Source organism: Dromiciops gliroides, chromosome 2 (assembly GCF_019393635.1).
Source record: "Dromiciops gliroides isolate mDroGli1 chromosome 2, mDroGli1.pri, whole genome shotgun sequence".
Classification (NCBI taxonomy): Eukaryota; Metazoa; Chordata; class Mammalia; order Microbiotheria; family Microbiotheriidae; genus Dromiciops; species Dromiciops gliroides.
In genome coordinates, this window is record NC_057862.1 from 545,834,901 (window position 1) to 545,862,777 (window position 27,877).

The 27,877-nt window shown below is 38.1% G+C and overlaps 2 protein-coding genes and 1 pseudogene across 2 annotated transcripts in view; all 3 read right to left on the bottom strand.

Annotated features, from left to right (window-relative positions):
* FZD3 (frizzled class receptor 3) overlaps positions 1–27,877 on the bottom strand; it is a 74,191-nt gene that overhangs the window by 11,532 nt on the left and 34,782 nt on the right. Inside the window, exons 3-6 of the mRNA XM_043983935.1 lie at positions 18,721–18,917; positions 16,441–17,458; positions 5,458–5,606; positions 3,610–3,843 (exon numbers count right to left, since the gene is read on the bottom strand). Coding sequence (XP_043839870.1) covers positions 3,610–3,843; positions 5,458–5,606; positions 16,441–17,458; positions 18,721–18,917 — 1,598 coding nt within the window. The remainder of the gene's footprint in view (positions 1–3,609; positions 3,844–5,457; positions 5,607–16,440; positions 17,459–18,720; positions 18,918–27,877) is intronic.
* LOC122742494 lies at positions 10,563–11,341 on the bottom strand (annotated as a pseudogene).
* LOC122740977 (NHP2-like protein 1) lies at positions 11,811–12,381 on the bottom strand. Its single transcript, XM_043983936.1, has one exon. It carries the CDS (start codon positions 12,246–12,248, stop codon positions 11,862–11,864), a length of 387 nt encoding a protein of 128 aa, XP_043839871.1. The 5' UTR covers positions 12,249–12,381; the 3' UTR covers positions 11,811–11,861.

Sequence of the window (27,877 nt, forward strand, 5' to 3'; positions counted from 1 at the left end):
AATTGAAGATGTTTTACTTCCCAAAGTCTTTCCAGAAAACCAAATTATTTGGTTTCCTCATACAATTAGAAAATGGATCTTTAAAAAATGGAAGTAGGGGCAGCTAGATGGCACAGTGGTTAAAGCACTGGCCCTGGATTCAGGAGTACCTGAGTTCAAATCCAGCCTCAGACACTTGACACCTACTAGCTGTGTGACCCTGGGCAAGTCACTTAACCCCCATTGCCTGCAAAAAAAAAAAAAAGAAAGAAAGAAAGAGAAAAAAAATGGAAGTAAATCACTACTTTAAAGTATGTAGTATTCATTTTCTGAAAGTGAAACTTCAACTAGCTCTTAGTTGCAAATCTGGTAATCTAAAATAATATGTATGTGTATATATGTTTATACATACATACATATGTAGTTAATATAGAAATTTTTTTATAGAAATACATGTATATGTACATTTTTAGAAAAAAAATTACACTCTTTTTTTCCTTGCTAAAAATATGAATTAAAGCATGGTCGAAATCAACAAATCCTCCCAAACCACGCAAAATCTACAACGTAGTTACTCCACCTGAAAATAACTAGGAATTAACTGCATAGAAAAATCAGTATAACTATAATATAAATTTAATAATCTATGTGTGAATTTGGGAGTTAATATATTATCTTCCTAACCAGAATAGAAGTTTTTGGAGAACAGGGACAGTATCTTTTTTTTTGTCTCTTCACTAGCACATAACACAGTTGTATAGTAGGTTCTCCACAATTACTTGTAAATGAATTAATGAATGAAAGTGGTAGTGATGGTGATAGAATGCAACAACGTTAATGCTGTGGAAAGGTCAAGGAGGATGAGGATTGAGATCTAGTATTAAAGAACTTCCTGGTGATTTTTAGTACAGTTAATTAGAGCAACAGAAACAGAAACCAGATTAGGAGAGATTATAGGTGAGATTAAGGAGTGAATAGATAATGAGATTATAGAGGAGATGATTAAATTTTATATGAGATCATCTGTATAAAGTATTTTAAAGAGTTGTTTTTTAAAAAACAGCTATTACTGGGGCAGCTAGGTGGTACAGTGGATAGAACACTGGCCCTGGATTCAGGAGGACCTGAGTTCAAATCCAGCCTCAGATACTTAACAATTACTAGCTGTGTGACCCTAGGCAAGTTACTTAACCCCAACTGCCTCACCGAAAAAAAAAAAATCAGCTATTATTATTTGAGAAATATGCCACTGAGAGGGAAGAAAGGAATATGATTATAGTTAGAAGTGATCAATTGAAATCTTATTTATTTTGAATACACATGGGAGAATTCAGCATGTATGTGAAAGGTGGGAAAAAATTGTCTATTGAGAGTGAAAGATGCTAGAAAAGAATAGGGTAGTTTGGGAGCAAAGGCCCTCAGGAAAAGGGATAGGATAAGATAAAGAAAACATCTGGAGTAAGTTGCTATGAAGAGGAGGAAGAATACCACTTCTGAGACTGGCAAAAAGAGATGTGGAGAGAAGTGAACAAACATATCAGTATTTTAAAGATGAAGGAGCTCTCATTGGAGAGCAGAAAGTTCTTTCTTACAGTCAATGATACCACTACAGCCAATTAGTCAGGGTTGTAGAATTCAATTTGGCAAGAATGTTCAGTGAAAAGGGAAGGGATCATTCCAATCTTGTTGTGGGTGAATAACCATTTATTTAAGCCAGTAGCAAGAAGTCTACAGCTTCCTGAGGCTGTAGATTGGATGAGAATGATATAAGTGGACAAAAGACTGTAAGGTTGTCTTAAATGAAGGGAACCTAAACAGTGTAATAGCACTGAAATGAATATTGACCTATGACAAATTAACAGACCATGTGAAATCTTTTAAGAGAGTGAATACTCTGGTTTCATCTCCCAAAGTGTGACTATCAAGGTGTCTTTCTCTATTACTATTCACTCAAGTCCCTCATTCTAGTATGGTTCCCCAACTGTTAGCTGCCAGTGATTATGGAGCAGCTAGGTGGCACCGTGGACACTAGCCCCGGGGTCAGGAGGATGTAAGTTCAAATCTGACTACAGACAGCTGACACTTACTAGCTGTATGACCCTGGGCAAGCCATTTAGCCCCAATTGCCTCAAATATCTAGGGCCATCTCCAGTTATCCTGATCTCTATCTTACCACTGCACCCAGATGGCTCTGGAGGAGAGACTGAGGCTGGTGACTTTGCACAGCTCTCCCTCACTGAAGTCCAATTCCCTGCAAGTCATGATGTCACCTCCCAATGTCATGGTCCTCTTTGAGAATGAGGGACAAGCACCATCACCACCAACATTGTTTCAGCTTCAAAGACTTAGAAACCTTGAAATAAAATTTGCCTTTTCCCTCTTTTTTTAGTCCATATCTCCAATCTATCACCAAATCTTAGCTTCCTTAAAAAGGACTTGCTGATCAGCTACTTGTTCTCCATCCCCACTGCTGCTATTGTAGTCCAGGCCCTTACCCTTCATAGGCAGACTGTTACAAAGCTTTTTCCCTGTCTTTAATCTCTCCCTCCTCTAATCAATCCTGTCAGACTGATTTTCCTCCCTCAAGATCCTACTGCTCATTGCATTAAATCCACGGCCAACTTTAAGCTCCGTCCTGCCAACCTAGACATATTTCTCACCATTAACCATTAGTCACCTTTTGCTCTAAACAAGTCTATTTCCTCACTGTTATTCTTATTATGGCACACTCAGTCCTGCTTTGCCTTGGTTCTGCTCTCCCGACCTGTGCTGCCTTCCTCATGTTTCTCTGCTTATCCAAAGGCCTTTGCCAACTATTCTAGCTTACAACGATCTCTCCCTTTTCTGAACACATGGTCAGTACTGAACAGTTTTAATAGTGAATTGTTTTGTAAAGCCTCATTTTTTCAACGAGATTATAAACTTCTTGAGAATTTTTCTTATCTTCCTTCCAGTGTTTAACAAAGTGCTAGAAATGAGAGGCAGCTAGGTGACACAGTAAATAGAGTGCTAGGCCTGGAGTCAGAATACTCATCTTCCTGAGTTCAAGTCTGGCCTCAGACACTTACTAGCTGTGTGACCTTGGGCAAGTCACTTAGCCCTGTTTGCTCTAGTTCCTCATCTGTAAAATGAGCCGAAGAAGGAAATGGCACACCACTCTAGGATCTTTGCCAAGAAAATCCCAAATGGGATCACAAAGAGATAGACACAACTGAAAATTACTGAATAACAAGTAAACATGAGGCACAAAGTCAATAAAGACTTGATAATTTGATGCTCCAGTAGTACAGTCAATAGAAGTTACTTCTAAGTGATTTGTATTTGTATTTCAGTGCATACAAATATATACATTACAGGTGCACATCTGATTATATATGCATTATGTATAGACATGTCCACTATTGTCTTTTTTTTTTTTACTATTGTCTTTTTGCATTTATCTCTGTGTCACTGTACATACTTATTATTCTCAACTGTGGACAAGTACACAAAGTCAATGCCTTGAATTTGCCTAAGTAATAGCCAACACTTCCTTTAAATCTGGACAGTAGGGAATCTGACTAGGAAGTGGTTGTTTCTTTTCTGTGCCTTGAAATTAATGAAATATATGGAACCATTTAAATCACTTACCTGCCATCACGAGACCGGTGGAGACTGCCATGGTAGCTGCTCACTTTGCTGTGGACACTTCCCGCTTTGCTCCTCTGATCATCTACCATAGCCAGCTGGGTAGAAGAGGCATGTGTGGATGTTCCCTGGGTAGAGGTTCCTCTTGATTTTCGAATAATAGGAGTATTGGGATCCCTCAAAAGGGACTGAGCAAAATCAGGTTCCTGGAGTACCTGGCGACTCTCATTTACCATCCTAGAGAAGGGATAAGGAACAAGTATTTATTATGTACCTACTATGGGCCACACATTAGGCTATGCACTTGACAACCCTGTAAGGTAGGTGCTCTTATAATCCCTAATTATATAGTTAAGGAAACTGACAGACACAGGTTAAGTGCCCAGAGTCACACATCTATGTGTCTAAAGCTGGATTTGAACTTATGTTTTCCTGACTGCAGGCCCAGCACTCCATCAACTGCACTACCGGGCTGCCATGAGGAATGCACGCCAAATAGATGAACAAGCCAGGTCTGGGTATATTGTTAGGTCTGTGAGGTTAATTATTAGCTCTAAAGGATGAATTGAAAAGAGAGAGACATTTTAGAATAAGATAACTAAGATCCAAGTCAACCTGGTTTCACCCAAAGGGTGTACTTGAAAGACAAATGGTTTGGGAATCAGGAAACCATAGTTCTGGTTTCAGTTCTGTCACTAACTAGATGTGTGATCTTAAGGAAATCAATCTCTTTAAAGCAAATCCACTTCATATATAAAACAAATGCATTAAACTCCAGTAAATAATGTCTAAAGCCTCTCCTAACTCTGACATTGTTACTTTGGACAATCTTAATTTCTCTTACCTACAAAATTATAATAATAATAATAATAATACATGTCCCAACACGACTTAAGAAGTAGTCAAGATCAAATAAGAGATCTTATTCTCATTTGAAAACCATAAAGGGCTATATAAATTATTTGGATTTTTCAGTATAACTGGCACTCTCTTCAATATTCTAAGTAAAGTTTCATTATATATGTTGTCCCAAGTGTCTTAGTGGAATTTAAAGTTTTTTTTTTATAAGCTTAAGTATAAAATTCAGGTTTTTTTTAACCCTATGTTTTAGAACATGACTGTCCACCCTTGTCAGTTAGTTCCTTTTTTTTTTTTTTAATATTTATTTATTTATTTATTTTGCGGGGCAGTGGGGGTTAAGTGACTTGCCCCAGGGTCACACAGCTAGTAAGTGTCAAGTGTCTGAGGCCGGATTTGAACTCAGGAACTCCTGAATCCAGGGCCGGTGCTTTATCCACTGCACCACCTAGCTGCCCCCCCCCCCCAGTTAGTTCCTTTTATGAGGATTTTTTTTGGTGAAGAGTTCAGACCTAGATTTTTATCTGAGGAAGGACTTCCCAGGGTGGAGACTCCTTTTACCAATGCTGAATGGCAACACTCATCTATAACAGAGTTTCATAGGGCAATGAGAAATCAAATTATTTTTGTCCATAGTCATCAGAGGCAGTACCCAAACCCAGGTCTTTCTGACTCCAAGGCTGTCCCTCTCTCCACTATGCCTTGCTGCCTCTCTGAGTAAGCAGAATGACATGTTGAACAGGAGGCAGGGTAAAGAATTTTGTCAGACTGCTGGGATTTCTGTTATCTGCAGACTTTAAGTATTCAAATTTTTTATGGTCTTTTAAAAAAGTGAAAACATACTGCTATGTCAATCATAATTAGTGGTTCCTGGCAAAACTATTTCTTGTTTGCCTACTTCTTCAAAATTAAAATGCATCAATATAAGCAACTAAGCAGAATTACTGAAAACATGATTTTCTTTAAAAAAAAATGCTAGTTTTTAAAACTTACTCTTTTTTCCTGCGTCCATGAAAAAAGCTGGCCCATTCAAAGCATGTCTTTTTGCTTCCAACCCAAAAAATGGAAGGAATACCAACTATGAGAGCCATTAAATATTTCATCAGAAAGAGAATTAGGTCTGGTCGACTCATCTGAGTTACCTACAGATAGTGAAAGAAAAAAATGTAATTTACAAATCAAAGTTCACTCATTTGGCTTAATTAGTATGTTCTAGATGTTACTTTATGCAATAGAAAACTATAAATCAAATATGTTGAGAGAATAAAGCAAGTTTCTTTTTATAGTAATCATATAGGTCTTTTGTAAAATGATAATCTTTTTTATAGGTTTCCTTAAAAGGAAATATACCTGGATAGACATTTCTTGATATGGAACAGGTAAGTCTCTGTATACGTGATTTTTTTTTTTTTAGTGAGGCAATTTGGGGTTAAGTGACCTACCCAGGGTCACACAGCTAGCAAGTGCCAAGTGTCTGAGGCTGGATCTGAGCTCAGGCACTCCTGACTCCAGGGCCGGTGCTCTATCCACTCCGCCACCCAGCTGCCCCTATACTTGATTTTAAAATGAAGTTCTATCCACTGTTTGATTTTCATATAAAATGAGTCACATTCTGATAGAATAAGTTTTGGACCCAATATTTTAAATAAAAACACCCTCAAATACATAATTAACCAAGTAGTATTTATCCAGCTCTTACTATTTGTATTATATAGTTAGGTACTGTGACAGACACAAAAGAAGCCAAAGACAGGAGCCCAGCCCTTTTGAAGTATACCTCTGGGCATTATGCATATAAAACAATTACAGTGTATAGACATACCCTTATCTATAAATATAATCAGTGTCCAGGGAAGGAAGAGACCATAGGATCTTAGATTTAGAAAGGACTCAGAGGTCATCTAGTTCAACCCCCTAATTTTGTAGATATTGTGGGCTACAGTAATTGTAAGATCTTGGTAGATGCAGGATTTGAGCACAATTCCTATGCATTTTTTTCTTGGATTTTACTTACACAATCTGTTCCAGTGACCTAGTTTTCTATTTATTTTATCACAAAAATTCCAATTGTGACCTTTCAGTTCACCAAAATGCTTGACAGCTTAAATTATCTCTCCCAAACAATCCCATAACAAGGAAAGTCCTTGTGGGTTGTTTTTTTTTTTTTTTGAAATGCTGTCTTAAAAAAAATGTTTTATGAAAACTACAAAGGATCTTATTGGAGGATACCAGTGTTATTTAAACAGTTCAAAAGATCTTTCAAATGTACATTTTACAAATACATTTTCTATACAAATTCTACTAATTATGTACATCTCACAATGATACTTCCCCATGAGACAAACTTGCAACTGCTCATCTGCAATTGTAGAAAATTGTAGCATTTTCTTTAACATTTTCTTGGGAAAATACCAAAAGAAAAGGATTATTCTGTTTTTGTTTTTGTTTTTGCGGGGCAATGGGGGTTAAGCGACTTGCCCAGGGTCACACAGCTAGTAAGTGTCAAGTGTCTGAGGCCGAATTTGAACTCAGGTACTCCTGAATCCAGAGCCGGTGCTTTATCCACTGTGCCACCTAGCCGGCCCCAGGATTATTCTGTTAACCAACAGTGGATATAGAACTCTCCCTCCAAGTAATCTGCTTCAAGTAATCTGCATATTTTTTCCTTTGTGTGATGGAATTTTTTAATAGATAATGAGTACTATCTGGAATCTAGATTGATCTTTCTCCCCAATGAAACATATATAGGAGGGATATGCATATATTGATACTTTACATACACAAATGTGAATTCACCAATTCCAAGTTTACAAAAGTAGGCTTTTGAGAACCACTAGTTGTAGGCTTTTGAGACTCCTTGTTTCTAAACTACACAAAAGAGAAGACCAAAGTTTCAGGTAAACACTTTGTAGAACCAGCTCCCCTCCAATTATATTTAATGCAATAAACTGCTCATTTACTTCATTATTGGGCTGTTTGAGAAGTAAATCATTTGTTCAGATTTGGTTTTCTTTCCCAACTGTTTCAAAACACTTATTTTTTAATTGCAATCCATATTTTTTTTCATTTATGGTTAGGATCAAGTTTGTAGGGTATATCACCTTGGGTAGTATATTAAGCTCCTTTGCTCTTTAAATCACATTATTCTATTCCATCCTAGAGTTTCTGGTAGGTGCACAATAACATTGGATTATTTTAATTTCCTTCCCATCATATCTGAAGGTCTTTCTCCTGGTCAATTGTGGAATGTGTTGTTTCTAAGTGGAACTGTTAAATTTATCCATTATATGTCTGCATTGTAGAGTTTTTTCCCCTGGACATCTATGGAGTCTTTTTTATTGGTACTTTGTTTTCTGTGTTCAGAACTTCTGGGTAATTTTCTTGTATGATTTCTTTCATAATTGTGTTGAGGTTTTTTTTTTTTGACTTGGTATGTTCTTTTGAGAAACCTATAATCCTTAAGCTGTCTTTATGCATCCTGTCTTCGAGATCAATGTTTTGCTTGTAAGAAATGTTTTCCTTTAATCCTATTGCTTTTTATTTCTTTTCTTTCAGATTGTCCTTCACTTATATGTACTTGTATTCCCATCCATTATTTTCTTTTGTTTCATTGGTGAGACTCGACACTATGGATTCAACTTCTATTCTGTCAATTATCTCTCCCAAACAATCCCATAGCAAGGAAAGTCCTTGTGGGTTTTTTTTGTTTTTGAAATGCTGTCTTAAACAAAATGTTTTATCAAAACTACAAAGGATCTTATTGGAGGATACCAGTGTTATTTAAACAGTTCAAAAGATCTGTCAATTATTTCTGCTGTGCAGGCCATAAATTCTGATTGCACAATTCTTATTTCAATTTTAAACCATTCATGAACATCTTTCTCTGGTTCATACTCTCTCAGAAATTGAGTCCTTTACCTCATCAAGTATTGATTTATTTTCCTTTGTCTTTCAATAGATGTCTGGACTATTTCAGTTGGTTTGAAGGCCGTATTCTCTGCTGTTATTAATATCTTCCCTGTTGCTCTATCTGCTTGTACTCAAGTTCTTTTATTTTCTTCCACCTAAGATCTCCAGTAATTCTAGTCTTTTTTGCTTATATTTCCCTCCTCTTCTCTCTGACTCTTTCCCTTTTGATAAGTTTCCCTCAAAGTCCTGTCAACTTCCTCCCACCTGTGCAATTCACACTTCCCAGGCTTCATTCAGTCTTCACCTCAAGTGACTTCTGGGGAGACAGAATTGGCCTCAGCTGAATGTTGGGATTTTTTCCTCAGGCTTAGTGAAGTGGCCATTCAGCCTCTCACAGAGTACTGTGTTCCTCAGCAGAGCTCTTGTTGAAGCACAGTGTAGCCACACTGTTGTCTCAACCAAAAAAGTTTTTGCCTTTTGATTTTACACAGTCCCAGGAGAAGGGTAGAGTAGTAGAGCTGAGTTCTGTTGCAAGTCTGTGGGTCAACTTGTGTAGTCCTCCCTGCATGGGAGAGTGGTACTGTATGAACAAGTTAGGTGTTAGGTATTAACCTTCTATGCTGTTAGTTCATAAAGTTTTTACCTTGTTAAGGTTCTGTCTTAGATAGCTCAAATGGATTTATCTCTTGTGCATAATTCCTATTTTGGAGAAGGTTGAGAGATCACAAGAATTGGATAAAATGTCTAGTCCTCCATCTTGTTGGTATCATCTGCCCATTTACTCTAAATTCCTTTCTTCTGAACCTCAGTAAGACTTTGTATTCCCTGGATATCTTTAGAAACTTAACCCCAAGCACCGATTTAATTTCATTCTTATTTTAAGTTGTACAATTTCTGTGATGTGCCCTAACTTTCTTCTTCCACTCCCCTCAACCTTCTGATGTCAGAAAAGAATTCATCTGACTACTTTTAATGTTTGGCATTTCACTTTCTAATGTGAATTGTGTGTAACATTCAACATCTCTCTGAAGTGTTAGATATGGCAGTGATCTGACAAAGTAAATTTCAGACCTTTGGCTGCTAGTGGATGGAGCTATCCCTGGTGCTTAGGAAAACTGACCTTTTCAGGGCATCTTAGTCAATAGTTAATAAATATTTATTAAGTGCCAGACCCTCTGCTAAACATTGGAGATACAAATAAGGAAATAAGACAGTTCCTGCCCTCAAAGAACTCACAACCTAATAGGGGAAGACTACACTAAAAAGAATCTGAAAAAGCATGGCAGGGATTTCAGAAGAAGGGTATCTATCATGGGGCATGATGATGCCTTGCAGCTGGGATGGGAAATTATCTGAGAAGATGTGAGTTACAGAACTGATTTCATCTTGCAGAACAATGAGTTTCAGGGCATCATGCAATCCAAGAGAGCAGTTGAACGGGAAAGGATGAGTGGACTGTCCTAGGCATCCTCCTTAAATGACAGAGGATTTGGGAAGAGCTCTGTAATGTCTACTCTTTACCCTCTCCAATCAGAGGAAAGCTAGGGCCTGGGCATCTTGTGCTAATGGTGACACTTGTTCAAAGACAGTACTTCCCCTGAAGATGAGGAAACCTTAAATGTACAAGTGATCTTCTGCTGGTTGAACCTCTTCAGAGTCTTTTATTTTTCCAATGGAGCAGGAAGGATGAAAACCTAACCTAAGTTAAAAGAAACAAAGACAAAGGAGGCTGCGGGAGGAAGTGACCAGGAATACCTAAAAGACTCTTCTTTTCACACCCAAGTATTGTCTTCACAAAACAAAAATAAAAACAAACAATTGGATTTACAAAATCCATTTATCTGAGGGTGGTAGAAGGGGAAGAGGAAAGAATGGCATAAGAAAACAAGGGAAGTATTCAAATCAGCACAGCACTGGCAGAAGGTGGAAATACTTGCAGAAAAACTTGTCATTTTAGATTTGCAACATTAAAATCTAGGTGTGAATGTCAAAAAGATTCTGCCTTACATTTTTTTTTTGGTGAGGCAATTGGGGTTAAGTGACTTGCCCAGGGTCACACAGCTAGTAAGTGTTAAGTGTCTGAGGTTGGATTTGAACTCAGGTACTCCTGACTCCATGGCCGGTGCTCTATCCACTGTACCATCTAGCTGCCCCTTACATTTTCAATATGAAAATAAAATACTGAATCCTCATAAAGAAATGTGCAGAAAGACCTTGGCCTTCCTTGGGTGAAACCAACCACCAATGCCTGTCCTCAAAGTCATCCCCTTTGGCGGTAGTTTGGTGGGAGCTTTCAGTGTGGCAGGAGATGAGTGTGTTGAAGGGCGCTTCTCTGTAGTAGCTGAGCTACCCAGGACAGACTGCAGGAAAATCATCTTATGAAAGTCTGTTGCTAGAAAGATCACCAAAAAGAGATGCAACTATAAGCCCCACACTTTCCCAGGGGGTTTCATTTCACTTATGCTGATGATGAACAGGGGAAAGAGGAGAGAGAAAAGGTAGCTGATGATAATGTAATAAGATTGCAGATCATATTCAAAGTAGTAGGGCCAATTCATTTCAGTGTTGTGTAATCATTGATGCATTTCAATTTCTTTGTTGAACCAGAGGTACTCAGAACAAGCATGAGTAGAGAAGCGACTTATGCAAGGAACTGACCAACTGGCCAAGAAGATGAATTGGAAAGAAACTCACAAACATTCCCTGGATCAGGAAAAGGATCTATAGAAAGAGGTTGAAAACCATGTCACTGATGATTTTTCTGATATTTAGAAACAGTTGAGGTTTCTTCCCTGACATCTCAAATGCCAGGCAATATCCTGGAAACAGATGGTATCAACAGTTTTGCTGAGAACAGAGAGAGTACCCAGAGAGCACTGAAGGTGACATGAGAGACTAGCCAGGACCAGAAATCTCCATGCAGAAAGGATCTCCAAAAACTTGAGTTGCTGTTTTTTTTTCTCTCCATATTCTTATTTATTTATTTATTTATATTTTTTTGGTGAGGCAATTGGGGCCAAGTGACTTGCCCAGGGTCACACAGCTAGTAAGTGTTAAGTGTCTGAGGTCAGATTTGAACTCAGGTCCTCCAGACTCAGGGCCAGTGCTCTATCCACTGCGCCACCTAGCTGCCCCTCTTTCCATATTCTTATTAGAGCTGGCACTGACGGAGGATCAGAGACTGAGCCATGTGCTTTCCCAAGGAGCCCTGTGTTAGCTCATGTCCCTGGCTGGAGGCTGCTGATGCCCTGCCTCCCCATCCACCAAAGGTCAAGCTCCCCCATGACCCCAGTGCCTGCATAAATGGGGCTTCAAGGGCAAGGAAAAGGAGAGTGAAAAAAAAACCCAACCCAACCAGTTCTAACAGCAATAAAAATGTTTAACATTGAAAGTCACCTGAGAACAGTCTCTGCCCACCATCCTTCACCCACAAGCCACACGGCCCTCCCAGGTAGGATCCTAGAGACACCTGAGCCGCAGGTGCGGGCCTAGACTAAGAGTCTCTCGATTGACTGCTGAACGGACTGAATCTGAGGCTTCAGCTGGGAGCCTTCTTTGATGGTGACGGAGCACGTGATGACTGGCCGGGAGACGCCACAAGCCCGCCCCAGTGCCTGCTTGGAGCGCACGAACACGTAGGGGACGTTCTTGTCTTCACACAGCAGCGGAAGGTGGAGGATGATCTCTAGGGGCTCAGCATCGGCAGCCATCACGATGAACTCCGAGATGCCTCTGTTGAGGGTTTTGGTGGCTTCGTTGGCGCCCTTCCGCAGTTGCTTGTAGTTACAGGACTGCTGTACCAGGTCCAGCAGCTTTTTGGTGAGCTGGGCATCTGCCAACGGGTAAGCTTTGGGGTTCACTTCGGCCTCAGTCATCCTTGCGATCCTGCCGTCTGGTCCCTCCTCGGAAGAGCGCTGGGATCGGGGGCACGACGAGTCCTCTCGGCTCGGAAGCTTCACGGAGGATGCCTGGAGTGGAAAAGGCCCCGCTCGGGCCAGCGGGCAATGAGGCTGCCAAAACTTGAGTTGTTAATGAAGCACAGGCATTGTGGCTCACTCTCCTGCTTTATAGTCTTCACACCGGGTTCTCCTTTATCTCAGAATTGTGCTTGTCTTTCTTCAGTACTAATCTTACCTGTTCTAATGGGTCCTAACATCCAGTTTGGAGATGGTACAAATGACCCAGATGGAATCCTTCATTCCCCTGTCAAGGTTATGAGATACATGTTGACATTTTCAGTCATCTCTACTTTTGCATCACTTCTGCCATCCAAACTAGTAAGATTATTAAGGGAGAAGGGAGAAAGGAACCACAAATCTATCACTGTGAAGAGCTTGAAAACCTATGGCTTATATGCAGCCTATTAGTTCCCCGGCCCAGAAAATCTTCCATGCTCTCAGCCACCTCTATCTTTGCTCACCAAGCCACACCTTTGATACTTGGCAAGTTAGGGCAGGCTGGGGCAATATGTGCAGGAGGAGCAAGAATTCTTTTTAATTGTAACTTGTTGGTTAATTAATCAATAAAGATTTATTAAGCACTTACTATGTGCCAGGCACCATGCTAAGTGCTAGGGATAAAAAAAAAAGGGGCAAAGGGCAGTTCCTGTTCTTAAAGAGCTCAAAATCTAATGGTAGAGACAATGTGCAAACAACTATGTACAAACAAGCTACATCAGGATAAGCTGAAGAAAATCAAGAGAGGGGAAAATCTGTTTCTTTTTGCCCACTTCTACCTGCATCTCCTATTGGCGATCTTGTAACAACAGATTTTTAGAGGAAAGGCACTAGTATTAAGATGGGTTAAGAAAGGCTTCTTGTAGGACATGGTATTTTACTAGGGACTTAAAAGAAGCCATGGAAGCTAATGGATGGAGATGAGGAGAGAGACAATTCCAGGCATGGGAAACAGCCAGGGGAAATAACCTGGAGCTGAGAGACAGGATGTCTTGTGCAAGGAACAGCAAATAGGCCGGTGTCACTGTATGGAATAATAGGCTGGGCTAAGTAAGGTGTAGAAAGTTGGGGGGTGCGGTAGGTTATAAAGGACTTCGCCACACAGAGAACTGTACTTTTTATCCTGGAGTTAATAAGGATTCACTAGAATTGACTGAATAGGGTAGATAACATGGTCAGACTTGTGCTTTAGTAAGGGCAATTTGAGGGCATAGTGGAGGATGGAATGGAATAGGGAAGAGACCTGAAGCAAGGAGACTAATGAAAAGGTTATTGCTATAGTCCAGGCATGAGATGCCTGCACCAGGGTACTGGGAATGTCAGAGGAAAAAAGAAGGCCCATAGGAGAGATGTTATGAAGGTAGAATCAACATGATTGACAATTGACTGGATATCGGGGCTCCAAGAGGGTGAGGACTGACATCTAGGTTGTAAACTTGGGTATCTGAAAGGATAGGGGCACCCTTAATAATAATAATAAGAAAGTTAGGGGAAAATGGAGGACTTGGGGATAAGAGAGAGATAATGAGCTCAATTTTGGACATGTTCAGTTTAAAATGTCTATAAGACATCCAGTTTGAGATGTTCAATAGAGATGATAACTGAATCCATGGGAGAGGATGAACTTACCAAATGAAAGAGAATAGATGAAGAAGAGAAAAAGTCCTAAGACAGAGCCCTGTGGGATATTATTATTATTATTATTATTATTACTATTAGAAACTGCTGTAGGGAGTAACTTAAAAGTTCTGAATATTTACTGCTGAAGGAAAAAGTGTTCTTTGTTTTACCAGTGTCTAGGAAGTTATACCCTTCTAGTTTGCCTTGATTTTTTTTCCTCAGTAAAATTGAAAAAGGTTAGGAATTTTGTTCTTATCTAAGAGAAAATGACTAAGTCTGGCTCACTAGCAAATGCTTATTAACATGACTTGTACCTTAGATAAAAGTTATATCAGAAAATCGAATTTACTAAGTCATGTTTTGTTGGGAAGCCTCTACTTTCATCTTTACAGAGGATGGCATTCCTTCTGTATCCCTATTACTATGTTATGCTTCCATGGTTACATCGTTGTTTCTAGAGGATTTCATTTCTATTTTTTTCCTGAATTGTTTGATGAGTTTTCCATAGAGGACTGTAAATTCTGCTCAGAGTTATTTTCTGACCCAGGTTGCTCTTTTGGATTTGTTTGGACCTCATTGAAATCACTTCTGCTTGGACACTGCATAGGACTTGAGCTGCTATAATCTGTCTGCTTGTTTGGTGATCTATGAGCTCTGGTTGCTGTTTTCATCATGCATTTCCATTGTCCCTGGAGTACTGTTGTTTGGGGGCACTTCTCTTCTTTGCCCTTTTTCTTGTTCTTATTTTTCTTCAATTCTTTAATGGTGGCATACATATATTTGCAGGAACACTTAACCTACAATCACCCATTTCTTTTCCCATTTGTGCACTTTCTTGATATCATCTTTGACCCAGCTCCTGATTTCTGCTCAAACCAACCTGTCTGACATGGTTCGTTGTCCTGGCTAGAAGAAACAGAAGCTAATAAAGTTTGCTCAGATTGTCTCTCTGTCTCTATTACACACGCTCGTGCACATGCACCCCCCCCCCACACCATTGCTGCCGTCCACTTAGGGCCCAGTACTTGTAATATATCTGCAGCATCAAACCTTTATCATTCCACTCTTACCTTATTGTTTCCCTTAATATCTTGACCTTTTTTTAAAAACACTTTTTATGAATTTTTCATTATTTTGTCTAAAAGCTATCCTCTACAAAGTATCTAATCTATAAAGTAATTTGGCACAAGGTTCAATCAATAGATAAACTTGGGCAGAATCATTATTTTTGCTACATTTCAAAGGTTATAGTGGTCAGGACAAAGATGAGTCAACTAAAAATTAAATGAAACAATCAGTTTAGCTAAGCTGCACAAAAGAAAATAAACTGACATGAATCATCAGTGTTTCTGTATATTACCAACAAAACCCAGGAGGGAGAGAAATTCCACTCAAAATAACTTTAGAATATATAAAATACTTGAGATTTTGTCCATCAAGACACACATTAGAGTTATATTTATATAAAATTACTCTTTTCAAACTGCCAAAGTTTTACATAGAGCTAGGAAAAATAACAAAATTAATCTGGAGAAACAAAAGATCAGGAATCTCAAAGAAATGATGAAAAAAAAGTAAGAAAGATGGGAATCTAGCAATTCCAGATCTTAAACTGTACTACAAAGAAGTAATCATCAACTTTTTTTAGTATTAGTTAAAAATAGAGAAGTTGATCAGTGGAACAGATTAGGTACACAACATTATAAAAGCAAACAAACCAAGAAACTTACTATTTGATAAACCCAAAGATCCCAGTTATTGTACTGGGGTGCCAGTTCTCTATTCATCAAAAATAGCTGGAAAGACTAGAAATAAGTCTGGCAGAAGTCAGGTATAGACCAAACACCTCAGGTGGTATGCCAGAATAAGCTCTAAATAGATATGACTTAAACACAAAAGATGACATCATAAACCACTTAGCGAAGCAAGGAGGAAATTACCTTTCAGATCTATGGATAGGGGAATAGAATAGTTCATGACCAAACAAGGAATAGAAGGTAAAATGGATAATTTGGATTTATAAAATTTAAAAAGTTATTGAAAAATAAAACCAGTTCCATTAAAATTAGAAGGGAAATGGGGAATTGGGGAAAAATTCTTTGCATCAAGTTTCTTTGATAATGTTTCCATTTCTAAAACATATAAGGCACAAACTCAGATGTATAAGAAAAAAGTCACTCTCAAATAGATATTTGGTCACAGACTAGGAAGAAGTAATTTTCAAATGAAATTTAAACTATCAACAACCATATAAACAAAAAAGCTCTAAATGACTAGTAATTTGATGTAACCTGACTTCAATCCAAATCTGGGGCATTTGCATTACATTTTGTCCTTTGAAAGTTAGGTGATTATAAAATTCTAAGTTCATAAATGCTTAAAAGCAAAATACTCCCAATTACATGTTTAAAGTAGTTTAACAGCTAAATCATTGTGATAATCACTCTGCTCTCAGTGCTACAATGCTGAAATATATAATGTATTTCCTTACCTGATAGGGACATGGAATATGATATTCTCTGCAGCGTTCTTGTATCCATGTTGTTTCCCATATGCCTCGGTAGGCTTGCTCATAAAAATAGCATCCAATTACAACCAAGAGCGGTACAAGATACAGAATACTGAACACGCCAATCCGGATCATGAACTTCACCAACTTGTCTTGGTTTTCCTTTTCTAATGGAATCTCAATGCGAACCCTGTTTAAGGATATGATACCAGCTAATAGAAGAGAAACCCCAACTACCACATACAGGCAGAGGGGAGCCAGAACAAAATACCTCAATGCATCAACATCGTAGAGGCCAACAAAACATACGCCACTGATATTGTCACCTTCAATTTTATTCATAGCTAAAAGGATGATAGTGAGAGTTCCAGGAATGCCCCATGCACTGGCATGAAAAAGTAATGCTTTCTTCTCAATAGCTTCACTCCCCCACTTTGGCACAGCTGCCAAAAACCATGTGATGGTAAGTATGACCCACCAGACACTGCCAGCCATGGTAAAGAAATAAAGCACCATGAAAAGCATAGTGCAGGCTTTATTATGAGAGCCTTGTGTCACTGTGGAAGCCTTGTACTGGGCAGGGCTAGATGCATTGCAGGCCACTCGGTCCTCAAGCAAAAACCCAATGAAGAAAATTAATGATACCATCATGTAGCAGACAGCATAAAATATAATAGGCCTTTCAGGATAGCGGAATCTTGTAACATCAATTAAAAAAGTTAAAAAAGTAAACAATGTGGCAGAGAGGCAAATGATGGAAATCAATCCTATAAAATATCGAGCAAATGAAAGTTCTTCTCGTCTAAAGTACATATTTGGACAAGGAGGTGAACAATCACGCACATGAAGAAAAGAATAGCCCAGATCAGGATCAATTTTCAACTCTCGGGGACACCAGAAACCATAGTCTCTTTGAACTGCCACTGGGGCTCCTTCAGTTGGCTCTCCAGCTAAATTCAGATCTACCAGGCGAGGGTAGGGTTCATCACAATCTGGGAACCTAAGAAGTTAAAAAAAAAACACCTTTACTATCTTAGGAGATGCTATAGGTCTATGGCTGCACAAGACTGCATTTCTTCCTTAGGTACCTTGTTTACAATTAAATCAAATATGCCTTTTCACAAAATAGATTTCCCAGAGGTGTGATTAACCAAGTCAAGGAAAATAATATACTTTTTCAGTCAATATATTTTCCTATAAAATAAATTTCAATATTAAAATGGCTAAGATAAAATCATTAATTGGCATAAAAATACTTAGAAAAGACAAAATATAGGAACATGGGAAGTAATATAAAAACACTGAAAACTGACAAGCACTTAGAGATATAAATAAGGTATTACTTTTATTATTTAGAATAAGATTTAAGGAAATATAAGTACCTACATACAATTAAGTACTTTATTCATTAACTATTTAGTCACTACTTAATTTAACCCTGGCTTTTCCTTGAGGAATAACTTATCCTCCATACAGTCATTCTGAATTTTTCAAAACCTTCACAATACACTGCACTCATGCTTCAAGAAAGCTTTGCACCAAAACCCCTTTCCAGTGGCTTCCCTCTATTTAGTTTGTTAACTAATGAAAATGAAAGTCTTCTCCAGCCTTCCTGATCACCAAGAAGGTCCCTATAATTTCCCTGACTTCTTAATATCTTTCCTTATCTCATGGCAAAGTAGAAAGAGAAAAAATTGTCTATGCTAGTATGATCCAGGTGAACCAATAACTGACTTTCCCCTTCAGTCCACAGATTTTCTGTCAGTGTGTCTTTCTCCAATTATCCTCCTTTGTTTCTCCATGGCTTTGTCTTGCTTTTTACTCTATGCCCCTCTTTTTTGATTATGCCATTACTTCTCTTCACTCAACTCTCTCCTTTAATTAGTCCTATTAATTTATATATATTTTATTATTTGTTATATTTATTGCATGACATTCCATAGTCTCTATTCTTAATAGCAGAAACAGATGAGTGGAATATTTTCTGTCTTTCTCTTCATATGTTTATATGTTTAAACTGAGTTCTCCTGTTGTATTTGGTTTTGTGTTCTTTTATGTAATTTTGCTTACGTATTTGCTTTCAGTGGGTTCTTAATATGAAGAAAGTTGCGCTTCCAAGCTTGAAACTGTTTAGTAGTTCTAAAACCCTAAGAAACTATTTAGGTCTTTGAAAGTAGAATTATTGCTTTAAATTAATAAACACTAATTTTTTCCATTCACATGATAAAAAACAACCAATGCAAATTTAAGTGATTTTCTCACCTACTACATTCCATATCTTCTGGCCAAGGAACACCAAACATTTCCATGAGCTTGGAACACTCACTGTATGCTCGCTGACATAGCCTACGACAGGGTAGTGTAACACGTCCATATTCCATACATATAGGTGCATACAGTGCACAGAGAAATGGACGGAAATCTCGGGAACAATCCAGATTCACCATAGGGTGGAATGGCTAGAAAGAAGTTAGAAACTGAACAATTAGATCAAAGTACCACATGCTAAAGACTGCTGCAATATTATAGTATTTGTTTTCCATTATTAAAAAGCCTGCACCCTTTCTAAGAAAATTTTTTTTTGTTGTTTTGCTTTGTTTTTTTGGTGAGGCAATTGGGGTTAAGTGACTTGCCTAGGGGTCACACAGCTAGTAAGTGTTAAGTGTCTGATGCCGAATTTGAACTCAGGTCCTCCTGACTTTAGGGCCGGTGCTCTATCCACTGTGCCACCTAGCTGCCCCCTCTAAGAAATTTAATAAAATCATATGTGTAGAGCTTGTAGGGAGTTGGAGACAATCTGGTCCAATCCTCTCATCCTACAGATTAGGAAATTGAGGTCCAAAAAGGATACTTGTCAAAGTATCAGCTAATAAGTGGCAGAGCTAGTATATACACCCAAGTCCTCCAATTCCACAACTGGTATTCTCTGTACTACACTGCATTCCCTTGCCTTTTGTTTTTAATTTTTTTCCCAAAAAGTATGAGCCTGGTTCTCAGGCTCTAAAATTCACACAAAGTAAACAAAGCTAACATTTTAACTTGATATTCAGGAAACTCTGAAGGAGAAAAATACAATGGCTAAAATATTTAAAACCACACCAGAACAATCATTAGAACCACTAGGATAGGCTCATGTTACACAAGGGATCTGTACTTTAATAAACTAAATCCTATTTCCCCTCCTATCTTACATTACAATATGGAAGGTGTTCTATGTCAATTACTGACTGATTTTCAATTGACTATTGCAATGATTATTCCCACTCCTACGTGGTCTGTCAAGTAAAATTTTAAAACATCACACTATTCAACATTTATTGCTTCTATATTATTTTGTAATTGTCTTAAATATGCAAAATTGTTTCTCCAACTAGGTTATAAACTCTATGATTTTAAAAGACTGTTCTTTTTGTCTAACTCACAACATCTAGCATAGCAGGGGTATCTAGTGTCAAGAAAGCTGTGTTCTAATTCTCATTCTGACACTTAACTATGACAAGTCACTTGATACCACTTTGAGGTTCAGTTATACCTTTGCTTTGCTACTTCATAAGGTTGCTATGTGGAAAGCCCTTTGTAAACCTTAAAGAGCTCAGTGTGTTATTATTATTATTTAGTATGCTCTGAATAAATACTTAAATGACTCAATCCATGTGTACTATAGTTAAAGAAATCTTGTGTTTCATACTTATAAGATTCCGCCCCCCCCCCTTTATGAGGCAATTGGGGGTAAAGTGACTTGCCCAGGGTCACACAGCTAGTTAAGGCTGGATTTGAACTCAGGTCTTCCTAACTCTAAGGCCAGTGCTCTATCCACTGTGCGACCTAGCTGCCCCTGTACTTATAAAATTAAGAAGCTTTTTCTAATTAGAATAATCTGATTTACAAATCACAATTATTCTGATTCCCTAAAGCAGAGGGAAAATTTATACATTTGGCACTTTTCACTTTAATTTCTCTCTGCAATAAAACAAAGTCATCACATATTGCTGGCTTTGTTTTGAAAAACCAAACTAAGATGATATTACTGACAATATTCATTAAGGATTCAGGGATTAAGTTTAGCTACACGTGACCTTTTCATACAAATTAATGACAAACTAGAAGATCGTAAATTTGTACTTCATAAATCAATGAAAAATAAAGTTAATACTACAGTTAAAACAAAAAAATGAGAAGAAATTTAACCAAGATGCCTCTTACCCAATTTTTTAATCTCCCCTCTGACAACAATGACCTTCCTGCTAGACCTTTTTTTTTTGTCATTAGTTGTCCCAGTGGGATAACAGAATGTTTAGCTTGGGAGAATAGGAGAGAAGTTAAACAGACTGCAGTAAGTTAGCTCAGAAACTAGAGGAACAGAAACTATATAATAAATAGAATGGTAGTGTTAGCACAAATAGAAAGCTAGAGATGTTAAGTGTATACATAAAGACAGTATTTAGGAGCATGAGCAAATAAGTGTAAAACGTTTGCTGAAATTAAAAAAAGGTGTAAAGAATTAGTTGTTATTTGAGGTTTTTATGCCTCGGTGTGCACTGGCCTGGGGCTCCACAAATTGCACAGTGCTCCACCCACTGGTTGTAGCCGTTGCCATGGCGCTGGTACCTCAAGTCATCACCACTCACTACATGGGCCTGGCAAAATTGTAATGATTGGAAGCCTAGTGAGGGCAGTCATGTGACTATCAGAGCAGCCAGACAATTGGTTGGGGGCTGTGTGGGGTTTCTGGGAATGGGGAGAATTCGGCATTCTAGTTGGAAGCTGGAAGGCGACAGGAGCTCTGCTGTGTATTTTCAGCTGATTCCTGGGCGGTGGTATTTTTCAGGTTGTATAATTTCCTTTTCCCATTTTATTTCCATTCCCTTGATCCTACTGATACTGTTTGTATTTTTTTTTAAGTTTGTTCTTGTTAAAATAAATCCTGTTCTGTTTTGAGGGAGGCTGCTGGTCTCCTTCCTTGCCCCAATATTGCAGCGAGCCACTTGGCTAACACTCCTCAATTAAAAATTGGTCCCCACAAAGGAAAAAATGAAGATGAGAAGGGGAAGGAGAGTAAAGGAAAGGAAGCCAGGGGGAGGCAAATGAGAAGAGGGGAAAAATAGACAGAAAACATTCATTCATTAAGCATTTATTATGTGCCCAGGCAGGTAGGGAGGAAAAAGAAAAAGGAAAGCAATGCTTTGAAGGAAGCAAGGGATTTTAAGAGTTAAAGGTAAAGGGACAGAAAAGGGTTAGGGAAAGTGGGAAATGAAAGAAGGAAGGATCACTGAATTTTAGGGCTGGAATGGGCTTGAAAAAGATTATCTGGTCTAACTGACTCATTTGTAAAATGAGGATAAACTCAGAGAAGTCATTTGCCTAAGGTCATACCAGTAGCTAGTGCCTGAGCTAAAAAAAATTAATCCAGGCCTCCAATCAGCCAATTCAATACTTTTTCCAGTACAAAATAGGCAGGCAGGTATCAGATATGATCAAAGAGGAAAAGAAGAACACTTGTAAATACATCATTTCCCATTTGCCTTTCCCAGGCAGCTAACAGCACTGCTTTGATAGCCCAAGTAAAGATGTTAAGGCAGGTGGAGTCAAAATGGCAGAGGGAAGCCAAGAAGTTGCCTGAGCTCTCCCCAGGTTCCCTCAAAAATAATGTTAAACCAGTGGCAGCTAGGTAGTGCAGTGAATAAAGCACTGGCCTTGGATTCAGGAGGACCTGAGTTCAAATCCAGCCTTAGACACTTGACTAGCTGTGTGACCCTGGGTAAGTCACTTAACCCTCATTGCCCTGTCCAAAAAAAATTAATGTTAAATCAAACCTTTAAATGCATTCTGGAGTGACAGAACCCACAAAAAGATGGAATAAAACAAATTTTCAGCTCAAGATAACTCAGAGGGACTTCAGAAAAGGCATATCTCACTTCAGGAAAAGCATATCTGGGCTAGTTATTGAGAGGCACTTAGCCACAGCATAGATTAGCATCTGAGGCCCTTTGGTCCTTCCTCAGCTGGCTAGTGGCACAGCAAGCCAGCTATAAGGTCTTCTGCCCCAGCAGAGAGAACAAACTGCCAGCCCTGGAACTGGGTACAACAGATGCGAGCATGCCAGGCCAAGCCAGCAAAGTGAGCAGGCCATGAGCCCCAGAGGCCAAAGCACAGAACACCAGTGAACAGGCCACTGGCTGCCACTGCAAGAAGCTTGGGACAGTGTACCTTGTACCCCAGGAGCAGAGATCAACTTTAATAGTCACAATACAGGCTTAAAAAAAAAGAAAAAGAGCAAAACCCAGAAAAAAACCCTGACCATAGAAAGTTATTATGGTGACAGGGAAGATCAAAACATTAACTCAGAAAAGGACAATGTGAAAATGACTACATGTGAAGCCTCAAAGGGGAATATGAATTTGTCTCAAGCCCCAAAAGCCTTCTTGGAAGAGCTCAACAGGGATTTTAAAAATCAAATGAGAGATGTAGAAGAAAAATTGGGAAAAGAATTGAGAGGTATACAAGAGAGTCAACAGCTTAGAAAAAGAAAACAATTTCTTGAAAAATACAATTGGCCACATGGAAAAAAAAAACACTGAAGAAAACAACTCCTTTAAAAGTAGAATCTACCAAATGGAAAAGGAGGTACAAAAACTCACTGAAGAAAATAATTCCTTAAAAATAGAATTGGGAAAGTGGAAGCCAATGACTCTATGAGACATATGACTCAGGAATCAGTCAAACAAAATGACTCAGGAATCAAACAAAATCAAAAGAATGAAAAAATAGAAGAAAATGTAAAATACCTCATTGGAAAAATAACAGACCTGGAAAATAGATCCAGGAGAGATGACTTAAGAATTATTGGACTACTTGAAATCTGTGATCAAAAAAAGAAAAGAGCTTGGACAGCATCTTTCAAGAAATTATCGAGGAGAACTACCCTGATATCCTAGAACCAGAACGTAAAATAATTATTGAAAGACTCCACTGATCACCTCCTGAAAGAGATTCCAAAATGAAAACTACAAGGAATATAGTAGCCAAATTCCAGAATTACCACATCAAGAAGAAAAACACTGCAAGCAGCCAGAAAGAAACAATTCAAACATTAAGGACCCACAGTCAGGATTACACAGGTTTTAGCAGCTTCTACATTAAAGGATTAGAGGGCTTGGAATATAATATTCTGGAAGACAAAGGAACTTGGATTACAGCCAAGAATCGAGTACACAACAAAACTGTGTATAATCTTTTTTGGGCAAAAGACGGATATTTAATGAAATAGGTGACTTTCAAACTTCCCTGATAAAAAGCCCAGAGCTTACTCAAGAGAAGCATAAAAAGGTTAATAGGAAAGGAAAAAATGTGTTTTTCAATAAGGTGAAACTGTTTACATCCCTATAGGACAAGATGATACTTGTAACTCTTGAGAACTGTATCTCTATTAGGGCAGTTAGAGGGAGTATACATAGACACAGGGAGAGTGTGTATAAGTTGACTGATTTGATGATGTAAAAAAATAAGTAGTAAAAAATAAAGAATTGTACTGGGATAAGAGGAAAGGGGGAGGCAGAATAGGGTCAATTATATCACATGAAGAAACACAAAAGACCTATTGTAGTAGAGGGAAAGAAGGGAGGGTATGAGCACTGTTCGAACCTTACTCTCATTGGACCAAAGTTCAAAGAGTGAATAACATTCACACTCAGTTTGGTAGGGTAGCTAGGTGGTACAGTGGATAGAGCACTGGCCCTGAAGTTGGGAGGACCCGAGTTCACCTCAGACACTATCTGTGTAACCCTGGGGAAGTCACTTAACCCCAATTGACTTAAACATCTGGGGCCATCTCCAGTTGTCCTGATATATATCTTACCACTGGACCCAGATGGCTCTGGAGGAGAAAATGAGGTTGGTGACTTCTACAGCCCTCCCTCACTTAAAATCCAATTCACTGCAAGTAATGACATCATCTTCTGATATCATAGTCCTCTTTGAAAAGGAAGGACAAGCAACAACAGCTGGCTATAGAAATTCATCTTACACTTAAGGAAGTAGAAGGGGAAAGGGAAAGTAAAAAGGATAAGGGGCAGAGGATATAAGAAAGGACAAAAGGGAGGGCAAAAATAGGAAGGGAAAGGGGAAAGGAGAAATAACAGGGAGGGGAAGCTAATAGAAAGGAGAACAGATTGAGGAATGGGGTGGTCAGAATTAAGTAAAGATGTTAGATTCTGTGCTGTGTCTGAGGCATAAAAGAGAGCATTTTTGAGGAAGGGAGAGGAAAAAAGGTGTAGAATCCTTTCACTAGAGACCGAGTAAGCCAATGCTTTACTGCTTTCAATCTTTTTTTTTTCTTTTTTCAGTGAGGCAATTGGGGTTAAGCGACTTGCCCAGGGTCACACAGCTAGTAAGTGTCTGAGGCCGGATTTGAACTCAGGTACTCCTGAATCCAGGGCTGGTGCTCTATCCACTGCACCATCTAGCTGCCCCTACTGCTTTCAATCTTTATCAATTTCTGGGTTCCCAGTTGATAAATAATGGCACTGAAACCAAATGGCAATGGCAAAAAGTATACAGTTGTTAGGTGTGGTTAGCAAATAACTGTTTCCAAAAAACATCAATTTAACTGTTTAGTTAGTTCTGAGTAGAACTGTGTTAATGCAGAAAGGAAAATGGGAAAAAAGGTATGAAGAAAACTAGGTATATAGCTAACAGTCAACAGCTCAGAGGAAAACCCAAGACAGAACCCTAAAGCATAGCTGTGTGAATTTCCTACCAGAATCATATTAAGCTGTGTTGTGACTTCCGAACATTATTTCTTTTGGTAAGAACAATATGAAAGCAGGCACCGTGAAACAAAACAACCCTGCAGCTTTAAAAAACAACAACACTTAAATAACTTGAGAATGGTTAAAAATAATTGCTTGAAATTTTTCAACAATTCAATTTAAATTTGTCTTAATTTTGTCTCTATTTTTTGAAGTGAAATAATACCCCTTTGTGACTACTAAATACCATAATGGGTTTGAAGAGAAAATCTACTGGAGAAGCTGAAGCAAGTAGGAGCAAAGACAAGGAACAATTTAAATAATGAAAATAGACAAGCACAAAAAAAGAAGCAAAAAATTCAAAACATATCTATTATATTTATCATTGGTAGTCACAAATACTGTTATTGCTGGAGGGAATAACTACAATTTGCTTTATGTGAATGCTTACATAGCAAAGAATATAAAACAATAAATGATTACTGTGGAGGGATATATGTAAAATACATGGGGCAGGAAAACTTTGCAGAAAGGAGTACATTTTTTTTGGGTGGGGCAATGGGGTTAAGTGACTTGCCCAGGGTCACACAGCTAGTAAGTGTCAAGTGTCTGAGGCTGGATTTGAACTCAGGTACTCCTGAATCCATGGCCGGTGCTTTATCCACTGCGCCACCTAGCCGCCCCAGAGTACATTATTTTAATAAACAAATATAAACTTTTTAAAAAACAATGTAACATTAAAAGGATTACTCACATAAGGTTGGATAGTATAATAAAAAACTGCATTCAACGGGAGAAATATTGGCCCTAACTACAGCTTTGATGAAAATAAAACAATGTTTGGTAATTCACATATAAAGAAACATTGGATAGTTCCACTTGTGTAGAATATGATTGAAAAAGAAATGTTCATATGTCTGAAAATCTTTGTGCTTAAGGCACTAAAATCTTCTTGTTTTACACTGAAAGTAGATGATGTAACAGATGAAGTTAAAGATGTTCATTTTATTACATATATAAGACATGTTGAAATTAATGCCAAGCAAAATTTGTTATTATTTTCCAAACTTACAGATGGCAGTGACAAATCCAGGGAAAATTTCAGGGTAATTGATATGGAAGATTTATATTGGGTTTTATAATGAGAGAACTCCTTTGATATCAGGACAAAAGGTGGCAACATGGATAGAACACTGGACTTGAAATTAGGAAGACATGAGTTTGAATTCTGCTTTAGAAATTTAATAGCTGTGTGACTATGGATAAATCCCTTAATGTTTCTTGGCCTCAGTTTTGCCATTTGTAAAATGAAGGATTTGGATATGGTGGATGAACCTTAAGGTCCAATATAGCTTTAAATCTATGCTCAAAGAAAAACACAGGTAAACACTTCACTAAACATGGGGCCCCTCATGCAATATGGACACATCACATGCTTCAAAATCACTTGTATCAAAAAATGAGAAGCTATGTACAATATTTTACATTGCTCTAAGAGTAATCAGCTTTATAAAAAAAAAGGCTGTTTGTAAAATTGTGTGATTTGGAGACAGAGCAGAGGTTCTATATTATATACAATGTTCCACACCCATGAACCTCTCATCTATACAAAGGAATGGTATGCAGGTGTCTTCTCATTTCTCTTCTTTGGGGCCATACTTATTCTTTGCAGTTTTACAACATACACTACTGAGTTTTGGGGTGGTTGTGTTCCCATTTATATTGCTGCAGTCAAGTATGTATATTGTTTTGTTGGTTCTGCATACTTCACTCTGCATCAGATTGTATAAATCTTCCCAAGTTTCTTTGTATTCATCATTTTCATCATTAATGTTCACAGTAAATTCCATTGCATTCATGTACCACAATTTATTTAACTACCAATCGATAGGCATCTACCCCCTCTCCTAATTCTTTGCTATCACAAACAGTGCTGCTATGTTTTCCTTCTTATCAATGACTTCTGTAGGGCTGTAAATCTGGATGTCTCTATTCTTTGTCTTGCCACTGGACTTCAGTGACTCTGGAAGAGAGGGTGGGACTGACAATTTTGTTCAACTTTGCCTCACTTAAATCCAATTCACATGCAAGTCAAGACATCACCCTATGTCATTGGTACTCTTCAAAAATGAAAAACAAATAACAACAAGCCCAGTAGTGAGAACTCTCTTTCAAAGGATAGGGATTTTAGCAACTTTATAAACTGCTTTCCAGAATGTCTTGGAGGACACATTCCCCTTTATTTGGTATCCTGATAGTTATTTATATATCTTGGATACCAAATAAAAGGGAATGTGTCCTCCAAGAGGTCTGATTAAATCTAAACATTTCTAAATAAATAGTACAAGAAAAAGGAAAATGAACCAACACCTGATGGGGCAGTGGGCCCTGCAGATTGTTAAGAGAGCATGGAACTATAATAGCTAAATGTTCCTGAATTGTTCAAGAGGGAAATAAACAAAAACAAATAAAGTATAAGAAAACAAATATATGTAAATAAAATATAAGGAACAGGAAAAAGAATACTTAACTAATCTTATCATAGAAAAAGAAATCAAACAAGCCATAAGTAAGCTCCCAAAGCGGGAAAAAATCAGGACCATATTAATTGTTTTTCTTTTCTTTTTTTTTTTTTTTTTTAGTGAGGCAATTGGGGTTAAGTGACTTGCCCA

Coding starts and splice junctions, on each gene's coding strand:
- LOC122740977 (XM_043983936.1), bottom strand. CDS start 12,248: ATGACTGAGGCCGAAGTGAACCCCAAAGCTTACCCGTTGGCAGATGCC.